This window comes from Xiphophorus hellerii, chromosome 6, assembly GCF_003331165.1.
Source record: "Xiphophorus hellerii strain 12219 chromosome 6, Xiphophorus_hellerii-4.1, whole genome shotgun sequence".
NCBI classification, from domain to species: domain Eukaryota; kingdom Metazoa; phylum Chordata; class Actinopteri; order Cyprinodontiformes; family Poeciliidae; genus Xiphophorus; species Xiphophorus hellerii.
The window spans coordinates 9,237,754-9,249,720 of record NC_045677.1 but is presented as its reverse complement, the minus strand read 5'-3'; the positions used below and the strand labels follow the sequence as shown (position 1 = coordinate 9,249,720).

Genomic DNA, 11,967 nt, shown 5'->3' with positions numbered 1-11,967 from the left:
TTTTATTGATTAGATTTATGTTTTTTCATGTTACATTATATAATATTACTGTTACCCAACACACACTACCTGTTTATTGTTCAGCTTCTCGAAAGGAAAATGTAAATACAAATACAATTATTTTTTTAGTAATACGAAAACTTAAATTATGAAACTTCTGATAAACATCATTATTAAAATTTTTTATTTTCTCCAATTTCTCTCTTAAGTCTCTAATGGTTCTACCAGTTATAGGTATTTTCAGGTTGCCTCAATAAAAAGCAGGTATTTTATTATGTAAAAAAAAAAAAAAAACATGGCAATGATTTTGTATATTTAAAGTGTGCTAAAAAAAACAACTTTTGATCTGTCTTTAACTTCAGATTTTTTTCAGTGTGTCATTTTAACCACTAGATGTCAGTGTTTTCTAGCAATATTTGACTTTTCCATGACTGATAGTTACTCACCACTACGAAATAAATAAGTGATTTTCGAGTCCCAATGCAATGACCACGCAGTGTAATGTATTCTGGAAAGACCTGACTGCTGCTATTCTTTAAGAAAAAGAAAAAAAAGAAAAGAAGCAAAGTTTCAATTAAGTCCTGAAACAGGATTAATATTATTATTCATTTGCAAATATTAAATTTTTTATTCTTTCTTTTTTCTCATTCTAACTTTAATGTTAACACATTTAATAATTTACACATGATGAAACTGCAATACAAGATTTCTTTCTTTTATGTAGATTTCTACTTTTTTTAAATTTAATACTAACTTGAGTCATGGATGTGGTAAATACATATTAATAGCAAAGTATACGTCACTTCCTCTGCTTGTAATTCAGAATGCCCACAATGTGATACATTAAAAATAGGAAAGTGTGTTAAAGTTTGAAGATCAGAACAGCTGCCTGATGAGTTGTTTGCTGGATTTAACCGCCGCCATCATTCCTCTGCGCGCTCTTTCTGTGTGCGCGCCCCATCTTTGCTTTGTGGGGATCCAGTCTATAAATACCACGGACCTCCGCACTCAGTGACAGTCAAAGACAGCTGAAGCCATAATCTTACCCACACTTTGAGGCTATTTGTGGCAGTCGGAGCAGGCCAGTGAGCACCGGCAGTCCCGCTGTGTCGTAGCAGGAACAAAACCCCACCAACAAAATGGCGGCGTTGACAATAGACCCGATGCGGCAGCCTCGGATGTACCAACAGACCTTGCTCCAGGATGGACTGTGTGATCTTTTGGACAATGACAAGTTTGTGGACTGTGTCCTGAAAATCCAGGACAAGGAGTTCCCCTGCCACCGTCTGGTTTTGGCGGCCAGCAGCCCCTTCTTCAAGACCATGTTCCTGTCTGAGCTAGAGGAGAGTAAGAAGAGGGAGATAGTCCTTAAAGATGTGGACCCCAGTGTCATGGAGATGATCCTGCGCTACCTGTACACATCTGACATTAATCTGACAGAGCAGAATGTCCAGGATATCTTCATGGTCGCTAACATGTACCAGATCCCCTCTATCTTCTCCGTTTGTCTGACCTACCTTCAAGAGAAGATGGTGCTGGGAAATTGCCTTGCCATCTTCAAACTAGGGCTTCTTCTGGATTGTCCGAGACTCGCTCTTGGTGCCAGGGAGTTCATCTGTGAACGTTACCAGGTTGTTGCCAGGGACCAGGACTTTTTCCAGCTCAGCCCCAGTGAGTTAGCCATCATCCTCTCTTCAGACGCCCTGAACGTTGAACGGGAGGAGCAGGTTTTTGAATCCCTGATGGAGTGGATCAAACAAGACGAGACAACGCGCTTAAAGGAACTCCCCGAGCTGTTACACTGCGTCCGATTCAGGCTCATTCCCATAGACTACTTCAAAGAAAACGTTGAGCGTCACCAGTACATCCGATTTAACCAAGAAATCAAGAAGGAGCTGGATCTCGTCACAGATGCCCAGCAAGGTCGCCTCCCCAAGCCGAAGAGGCTTGGCAGCGATGGGGCAAAGGGAGGAGATGGGAGCGATGAGGAGAGGGAGGATGACGAGGAGGCATACCTGCCAGGAGTCCTGAACAACAACCCTCGCTTTGGGATGTTTGAGATGGACCTTGTACTTATGATCAACAACACTGGCACTGTGGCCTATGACCCGGTGGGAAACGAGTGTTTTGTAGTGTCAGAATCTACAGAGATTCCCAAAAACCACTCTAGCCTGGTGACAAAGCAGAACCAGGTATTTGTGGTTGGAGGACTTCTCTATAATGAGGAAGACAAGGACGAACCGTTCATGTCTTACTTCCTACAGGTAAAGGGAGCATCTGTCTATCAAAGCTTAGAAACTAGCTTGGTTTCGTTTTCTTTTGCTTTCTGTTAAAGAGCTGGGAGACTTTAACGGTCATATGTCATCATTTTCTCTTGTGATGTAGATCTGGATAGCTATTGATTATTGTGTACAAAGCTAAAAAAAATAAGAGTGCAAAGAAATCAAGGTTTTCCAAAGAAGATGAAATAATGTACAAAGCAGCCAATTTAAGCATCAATGCTTAACAAGTCTCCTGGTTAAATGTGATTTCTTGAGGTGAATATTTCTAGGGTGATTTCTTCACTGAAGAAGACAAAGTGAAGAGAAATGCTGGGATAAGCGGTGGCTGCAATAAATGTCTTTTCAGCAGTGAATGGAAAAAACCGGAAGTCTTATTTTCAACGTAACATCAGTCTCTTACTTGTAAAAGTTTAACAGTATTAAAGGAATCTACAAGTCAGAATATCATTCTGAAAGCATCGTCCTTGTCACTGGTCAAACTAAAGTGATCCATCTAAAGTTTGACCCTAAAAGTCACTTCAAGCTAGTGCTATACATATGGTTGTTATCAGTAATGGTAACATGCTGATTACAAATTTCTCAATGTCTTGGTTCAGGCACTGAGAAAAAGAAGAATTGCTACTGTTGGTAATTTTATCTCAGAAAACATGCGGTGGTAACATTTTGAGAGTGGTTAATGCTAAAACGCACAAACCTACACAGTCATACTCTATGTTTTGTGATCATATGTCATCATGAATGATAGTAATAATAATAATAGGTCCTCTTTGTTGTAGAAAACCATTGCTACAAAACTTGGCTTCTTTGTTGTTTGTTGCAGAAACGTTCCATTTTAAACCTGCTTTTCTGCCATAAAAAAGTAACAGAAAACTACTGTTTCTACTTTATAAATTTTTATCTTTTGTGGCTCTACAATTTGATCATATTTGTCATTTTTAAAAGTCTAACTTTAACAAAAATCTCTCTCCACACTGACGCATTCATCCACAGTTTGACCCAGTAAGTTCGGAGTGGCTGGGGATGCCTTCCCAGCCAAATCCTCGGTGTCTGTTCGGCCTGGCCGAGGTTGAAAACTCCATCTTTGTTGTCGGTGGAAAACAACTGAAGGAGGGAGAGCACGCTCTGAGTTCAGTCATGATCTATGACAGACAGTGAGTTTATCTCGATTTAAGGAACTTGTAGTTATTTGATAGGTTCATTATTTTATCGGCTGATTTCCCATAGATTTGTAGTCATTCCAAGAAATCTAAACTATCCAGATCTGGAAATATCTGGCTATTTCATACTGCCTCCAAACAACAACTCTGTTGGTGTTGGAGTTCACATTTAATACTGATATGACGTGCTCATAGAGACACATTGTCTTCTTTGCTCACAGGTCATTCAAATGGGGAGAGTCCGACCCGCTGCCTTATGAAGTGTACGGTCACGGGACTGTAGCACACAACGGTCTTGTCTATGTTATTGGTGGAAAGTCTGAGAGCAAGTAAGTAAGTGGCTCGTACAACGCTCAGCGTCACACGTATTGATTATGAAAGAAAATGGCTCAATGCTAATTTTGTAACTTCCCTTATCTGGTCTTTATTTTTCTAGTTGATTTGTTCCAGTTTATTCAATTGTGTCACTATAGCGCTGAACTAACAACACATTAGTTCAGTGCTGTTTTATGTGTTGTTATGATATGATGATGTACCATTCATCATAACAGTTCTGTTTAAAGTTTGTAAAGTTTGCTTTACTGATGCACATATATGGCATAGAACACGATCCGTTTAAAAGAGTGCAAAGCGTGCATAAAAAGTACCAAGACAAATCATTTTCTTGTGTTTCTGCATATATTGTAAATATTAAGGCCTCCAAGTAGCACAGTGAAGGCAGGCATGCCACAGTGACACACATCGGCAAACAGAAGTAGATCTTGGACTTTTACGGTTCATAAAAAAATCCGTAATTTTTTTTAAATATGTTTCTTTTTCCCCCTCAACTTTTATAAAATGTGGCCCTATTTTACAAAAGTGTTTATAAAATGGGCCCCCAACTTTTTCAGCGTGCTGTTTTAAATTATTTCATGCAGGAAATGTATGAGAAGAGTCTCCGTCTACGACCCCACCAAGTTTGAGTGGAAGGACTTGGCTCCTCTGACGACGGCCAGGTCTCTGTTTGGCATCGCCGTCCATCGGGACCAGATCTACGTGGCCACGGGAGTGACCGACTCAGGCCTCACCAGCTCTGTGGAAGTCTACGACATCACCGCCAACAAGTGAGAAAAGCATTTTCTTTTTCTTACCAGTGTTTATGACACAACCCACTGATAAAACAAGCAAACTTTTTAAAGCTTTAAACAGTCGAATTAGATTGTGACAATCTGCATTTATCTTTTGGGGTTGACTTTAATTACGACCCTTTCACTATTATTTCTCATGGATTCATTTGAAAAAACAAAAATAAAACTTGATTTGTGCTTACGTCACAAGAGATTACTGAAATAATTACATTTTAAAATCTACTTTAACAAGGTGGCATGCAAATATTTTCTCTGACAAACACAGTTGAGATATGCCGTTCATTGGCAAGGTACGGGGTTAAGAAAACTTAGCATGTACGCAGATTTGAGTTTTATGGAAGCCTTTAGCTGCCAGAGCAATAAATCCAGCAGCAAGATCTTGTTATAAACTAGACGAGAAGCTTTCTCATTTCAACAAAACAAGTCTTATGTTTCATTAAAACGAGGAACGTCCTTGTTGTACAAAGCTATAAAAATGCATTCCTTCTTAAAAGAGCATAAAGAGTCTGACCGCTCTGACTCGGTTTCTTCTAGACACACAAAAACAGTCCTGGAGGTGTTGCTGTTTTTACTGTTACGACTGGTCTCGTTAAAACGAGAACACACTTTGATTTTAATGAGATCCAAATCTTGTTATAACAAGAACGTTTTTGGTTTTAATGTGACTGCCCCGTGTTTATTTCTTAGCCCCTGTAGTTGTTAAATCCATCCATAGAATATAGCATTAGCAATGACGCTGAATTAGTTAAGAAATAGAATCTTTCTTAAATATATTTATATTTTTAACACTATTCTAACAAGTCGGCAGGTAAATACTCTTCTTGACAACCACAGCTAAGACTTACCGTTCATTAGCAATCTTCTTTAAGGTTAAACAGTTTAGCAAGCTAGCCTTTAGCACTTAGCCTTTGCTAAACTAGCCAAAGTTGGATTAAACGTTAATTCTTGCTCCAGCAATGACACTTTCTCAACCAATGTCAATTTTTAATATTCATTATGTTCATAATCATATACGATTAAATATACTAGCCTTAGGCTACCATTCAAGCAAGAACAACTGTTAATGAATCAACAAATTTAGTTCATTTCTAATTAACATCTTGATGTATTATTAGTTACACATAGAACAATATACAACATTGTTCAAATGTAGCCATTATTAAACATGTATTAACTAACACACTTAATTTATGTGTAAATATTTCTAGTGGTGCGTATGTCTTCTTCCAGAATTCATTTTAAAGTGCATCAGGTCAATATTATTAAATTACTCAAGAGCATATATACTATTCTGATGATATATCAGAAATAACACTTTAGGATCATAACACCCAGAGTCATATGTTAACAGTGTTAAATTCCTGTTGATTGTGTTTCTTCCTACCTGCAGGTGGTCTGAGTTTACAGAGTTCCCTCAGGAGCGCAGTTCTCTCAGTCTCATCTCAACAGGAAGTTACCTGTACGCTATCGGAGGCTACGCCATGACGCCCAGCGAAACCAGCGAAGAGCCTGTACCAACTGAGATGACCGATATCTGGAGGTGAGAGGCCATTTTACATGATGGCTGTGATGTTTCACTGTTTCTTTGACCGTTTGTTATTTAAATGCACATAAAGATTGTGGTAAAAAAAAAATAAAAACAACCTGAAACTCATTATATAAATTCATGACAGAGCGGAATATTTTAAGTCTTTATTTTTATGACTCACAGATGCTAAAATTCATAATTAATGATTATCTAATTAATTAATAGAGCAGAGTATTTTAAACAGATATTTCAGGCTTTGGAAACATTGAATACTGGATAGGGGCTCATTTTATGTCAATTACTGCATCTGTGCGGCATAGCATGGATTTGATCAGTTTCTACTGAGATGTGTGTAATTAATCTATTTAATATCTGAGTTTCACTTTCTGTATATACGTTTATGGTTTTGTTTTTTTGTTCTTTTTACAATATGCAAATTTTTTAGATGTACCAGTCAGTTAATCTGCAATGTCTAAAACATATATGTAAAAAAAAACTAACAACGTCATCCAGCCCATACTGTATCTCCAGCGGTCCTCCAGTTTGTAAGCTTAAAAACCTCAGTCTTGCTGCCACATTCATTTTAACAAAGAGCCTTTCTCATCATGGGAAGCGTTTAGAATGAACAATGCAGACAGAAGCGCATAGAGTCTGAAATGGAGAGCTTGGATTCTATATTTTTTATTTCTTTTTACATTGCTGTGTCTAAATTCTGGGTTTCATTTGCTTGGATATCTTCTCCTAGGAAGATTAGCAAGTGTTTTATCTGCTGTGTGTTGTTGCAACACGTATCATATGAAACCCTACAAGAGTTTCTCTGAGGAAATCATTCTTTGAAGGTTTGCGTCTGGCACGCTGGGAACATTGTTGCTGCTTTACACCATTTCACGATGCTATGGTGAGTACAACCAGCACTAACACGTGTGTCTTTACTGCAGATATGATGAGCCGGAGAAGTGCTGGAACGGGATTTTGCGAGAGATTTGCTATGCAGAGGGATCCACCTTTCTCCCAGTGCGACTCAACACTCTCCGCCTTTCCAAGTTATGATCAAACTGAACTGCTGCTCTGTTGGGTTTCATGTTGTACGCTAGAGGAAATATAATTCTTCTATGTGGACATTTTCCTAAAATTAGATTGGGGTACAAAGTGATTCAGCGGCAACAATTAAAGACAAGAAGAAGCAATGAGCTGTGAGATCAGAGTGAAGCTGTTTTATCATGTGCTGTACAGCAGGGGGAGACAGAGACATGCCAACTGATTAAAGCGAAAGAAGAAGGACAAATATTACCAACTTCAGAAAAAAAAGAAGAAATTTTCATCTGTGTATCTTTCCTTTTGGTGTATTGTTTCATTAAGTTTGTTTACTGCGTATACTATAATGCTGCATTCAAATAAAAGATTGTTGAAAAAACTACTTTCATGGTTGATTCACTGGCTGAACAGAAAAAGGTACTGAAGCCAAATCAGAGTGCAAATGTTTATATTCATCTTCATTTGTTCAGTAACGACCTTAAATTCTACACCACACACACAAAACATTTCCTCTAACAACAAATTAAAGAGACTTTTGTCATCTTTACACTGACATGACGCAAATAGCACAAGTGAGAAACGCAGTTTTAAATGTAAACATTGATTTCTAGCTGACACCTGAGTACTAAGCATCACCATAAACTGCATCGTAAAATAATTGTGTTTGCTTATTTACAGCATTGCAATATATATACAACAAGAACTCTCTGTGACGTTAAGTTCAAGGTACATATTTAGCTCCGTTTGTAGTTTAACCAACACGGGGAAAGTCACACGTCTCCTAATATGATATTTACACATTAAGGATAAAGTGTTTGGACATTGAGCAGTTCATGAGTGGTCATCGGTTTTTGAAGCTGGATTAGCCTATAGCTTTGAACAGGAAAAGTTTACAGCGATCATTGTCCTAATTTGCTCCTAAAAATGTTAGCATGCTAATGCTAATGCTAAGGTTTTATGAAAAAAAAAGTAGCGAAGCCAGGACTACAGTCCCCATGTCCCCCACTCTGATAGTTTCCGTTTTATTTTATTTTTTTTTTATCAGTTGGGTAAATGGGCTTTTTTATACTTAACAAAAAATATTCACACCTCCTTATTTTTTTCACATCTCGTCGCGTCACAACCATATGAATGTAGTTTATGGGCATTGTGTTGTACACCATCAAAATTAGCATATCACTGCGAAGGAAACTGTCCACAGTTTTTTCTACACACATAATCACAGAATCTGAAAAGTGTGGCGGGCAGCGCTACTTTTAGTCTGATACTACAACATGAAATCTTTCCCAACCAAATCCCTTTTGAAATGTTTTACTTAGGAAATAGAGTTAAGCTCTAAGTAATTTATTCTCAGCATAAATCTGGCAGTTCTGTTCAGATGTTTGGTAAGCTGAAAAGAGAATTTTAAAAAAAATTGTTAATTTGTTACATATAATCAAATTAAGTTTAAACTTAATTCATTGACATTTGTTAAACATGACAATTTAATGAATTTAATATATTTACTTTGGTAAACTTAATTTGGTTACGTGCAGCTAATTAAAAAAACTTTTTAAGTTGGATCACATGTGTTCTTTTTTCAGTGTTGAAGATGATAACGAACGCAGCAGACATCATGGTTTAAGTTTTTAAAGTCAAAACATAAATACAATGTCATTTGCGAGTTTGTGACTTAAAATTTGTAAAAACATCTGTCCACAGATGACGTCCATCCACTCTAACTGGGCTCGAGTTATTTACAAATTAGAATAGGAAAAGAAAAATTGGCGTCTATCTGCTAAATTGGACTTGAAGCTATAATCACAATGAATGTTTTATACTTTTCAGATTTCTATTTGTAAAACCTTTGTAAAAGAGCTGTTTAGAAACCTGACCTAAACTTTTTTAGAAAACCCTGAATTAAATTAAATAAAATAAACTCACAAGGGAGTCGTAATGGAATTATAATGAAGCTGAGGAAAACATTTTCATCTTTTTATATAAAAAGATTCATCCTTAGGAAACAATGAACAGATGAAAAAAAAAGGCAATTTATCTTGTCAATGTCAACATACACAACTGTCAGTGGAAACAAATGGTAACAACAGTACGGAATATTAACAGAAAACCACAACTAAGCCATTTATCCTTGCAGTCCAGACAACAGAAGATGGCTTCAGCATTCACTGATGTTACATATCTGCTCCGTCCATTGTGAGGAAACTAAAAGCCTCTGTTATCTGAGCAAAGTTTCACAAGCCGGGGCTCCCAGGGGAGAATAACTCCCCTCGGAGTTTACTCGGCAGTAATTACACACTGCCGAGTGTAATTACTGCCGAATTACACTCGGCAGTAATTCAGCCGAGTGTATGGTCCATATAAAACTGTCACAGACAGGATAATCACACCCAGTACGCTAGCTGTGCTAATGGACGCCTCCTCAGTGACTCCTGGTCAGAACAGTCCTATCACTGATGTCCATACATTTTGTCCCCTTTGCAACAAAACGTATCCTCTTGCTTCTCCTTGGATGATCAGTCAGCAAACGATAATTAAGTTCCTTTTAAACGCAGAGCAGCGAGGAAGATGTCCCTGCCTGAGTTAGCATGCTGCTACGCCGTAGCCAGCGTTGCTGTTGTCAACATTGAGCTCAGGCTTGCTTATTTGCTTGGCCTTTTTGCCAACTCTCACACTTTTAGAGTGATATTTAGCCGTTTCCCCCCTTTTCTCATGTCAGTCATTTAAATCTCACTCGAAGCAAAACACTTTCTTACCCACTGTGCTATTTTTGACTGATTCTAAACAGAGTGACAATTTAGCATTTGGCCTCCTTGGTAGGTAGTTTGTAGAGCACTGCAGACACCTAAGAGTCATGTAACCTCTAGCCTCTGATGGCTCCTGTTTGAGATTGACTAGATTTTATTCTTTACAATTATTTGGTTCAGTTTAACTTATCCTTGACATTTTACCACAGGGTAGCTAACGTTACTCTTCCGTTATCTTAAAGGTGAGTTCAGGACGACTTCTTCACATGCTGAGCTGAGAATTTACCACTTCTGAATTGCTAGAGTGTATATAATGTGATTATACTCAAAGGCAGACATTTACAATTAAACAACCAAGTGCAATGTCACTTGTTTTCAATTTATCAGAACCTATTTATCACAGCTATGCGATCCAATCAATCCTATCTAGGAGATTAAATTGTTATTCAAGCTCAGAACATAAATCATCGATTCACAATTCATTCAAAGAGCCAGTACTTAATGATATTGTCAACGTGGCTCCTATTTGTATATTTTTTTTTGTATAGCTTTTGGTGCTAATGTGTGTATCTTTCCCTTGGATATTAGTATTTTGCAGAGGTAAAAACCAATTTAGATTCATGATATTAAGATGCTAATATTTCTCATTTAAGTTAAGTTTGTCCCAGAAAAGAGGGGACATCATCTGCCATAATGGCCAAGAACGATCGCCGAGGAGACAGACTCATGTTGAAGTATCTACCTTACCATGACTCCAGATTAAACATGATCCAAGGTATGAATGAATGAGCGGACAATATTAAAATGCAGCTATAAGTAATGAAAACAGGTTCCTCTCTGATTATGCACTTTGTTAAGTGTTTAACATGCATGACAGTAGATCTGTATGTCATCTGCATGTGAGCTGTGCTGGAAACTTGGGCGTTAGCAGCCAAAAACAACATCCACGAGTGTTGAAAATGCTCGTAAATCAACCAAATCAATCACACTGAATAGGAACCAAAGCAGATTTGTGCCACTTTTAAGTTCTAAAGATGATCATTATCCTTGTCACCACTTGTTTCAGCCTCTGCATCCGCTTCTTCATAGCTAGCGTGTTATGAGTCACATGCTGGCTCAAACGTGCACGGCCCAAACCCTTCCAGCTCTCTGTGTTGTATTCCTCAGTGAGAAAGTCGTTCTGACTGGACAAAAAAAATGATCTGAGCTCCACAACAGAATCAGTCTAAAAGTTGCTTGTCAAGCAAAGGCAACGCATCAGCTTGAATCTCAGTTCTTTTTTGGTCCGAACTCTTTGCAATTATTCTTGATATGTAGAGTCTTGTACCTGGGTTTAAATGTTTGAGGCTTTTATTTTGAAGAAAGAAAGGGACATCCTTCTTCCTTTCTTTCACAAATCTCGCTTCACGATGGGATGAAAAGTCGGTGACCTTGTGCCACTAGTCAGCCGCACTGCAGTTCAATGAAATCGCTCTCTGTGATCACAGCAGATTTTATATGATCTGGAAAAAAGAAAAGTAAAAAAGAAAAGGCGCGCACCTTCTTTACATTTCATTAATAAGAAAGTGTTGTCGGAGGTGTCAGATGACTTTGTGCTCTGGCGAGAAAAAACACCGAGCACCTGTTGCTTTTTGTAGCCAGCATATAAGATTACAACAACAAAAACAACAACAAAAGAAAGAAAATCCATGTTAGGATTATCATGGCCTCTGTACACCCAGTGTATGGCAACAGTACATGTGAGTCACACACGTTATTAACCGATAATAAAAACCAGAAGGGGGTCAGATTGCAGAGAGGTGCTCCTGGCAGGCCGAAGACCGCCGCGTGGTGGGGCTGCATTTGGTCAGCAAGGTGATCTGGGTGCTGAAATTGTTGCCGTTGCTCCCGATGGACGGCTGCTGGTACTTAGTGTCGGCGCCGAGGAACCGCTGCAGCATCCACCTGCGCCACTTACGCTTCACCTCGGACTGCACCTGCAGGGGAGGCCGAACGGGAGAGCAAACAGTATGGGGAGAGCGAGGAGGAGGAGGGGTGGGTTAAAAAAAAAACAGACTCTGTGGCATTTTAAATAAGAAGAGCTAACACCTAAAA

At 38.4% G+C, this 11,967-nt stretch overlaps 2 protein-coding genes across 2 annotated transcripts in view; one reads left to right on the top strand and one right to left on the bottom strand.

Annotated features, from left to right (window-relative positions):
* The first annotated feature begins 901 nt into the window (after positions 1-901).
* On the top strand, positions 902-7,511 carry LOC116721810 (kelch-like protein 40a). Its single transcript, XM_032565786.1, has 6 exons — positions 902-2,264; positions 3,273-3,433; positions 3,661-3,768; positions 4,357-4,542; positions 5,957-6,106; positions 7,033-7,511. Exons 1-6 carry the CDS (start codon positions 1,140-1,142, stop codon positions 7,142-7,144), a joined length of 1,842 nt encoding a protein of 613 aa, XP_032421677.1. The 5' UTR covers positions 902-1,139; the 3' UTR covers positions 7,145-7,511.
* A 49-nt stretch (positions 7,512-7,560) lies between these two features.
* LOC116721811 (vasoactive intestinal polypeptide receptor-like) overlaps positions 7,561-11,967 on the bottom strand; it is a 31,517-nt gene continuing 27,110 nt past the window's right edge. Inside the window, exons 13-14 of the mRNA XM_032565787.1 lie at positions 9,455-11,849; positions 7,561-9,406 (exon numbers count right to left, since the gene is read on the bottom strand). Coding sequence (XP_032421678.1) covers positions 11,658-11,849 — 192 coding nt within the window. The 3' untranslated portion in view covers positions 7,561-9,406; positions 9,455-11,657. The remainder of the gene's footprint in view (positions 9,407-9,454; positions 11,850-11,967) is intronic.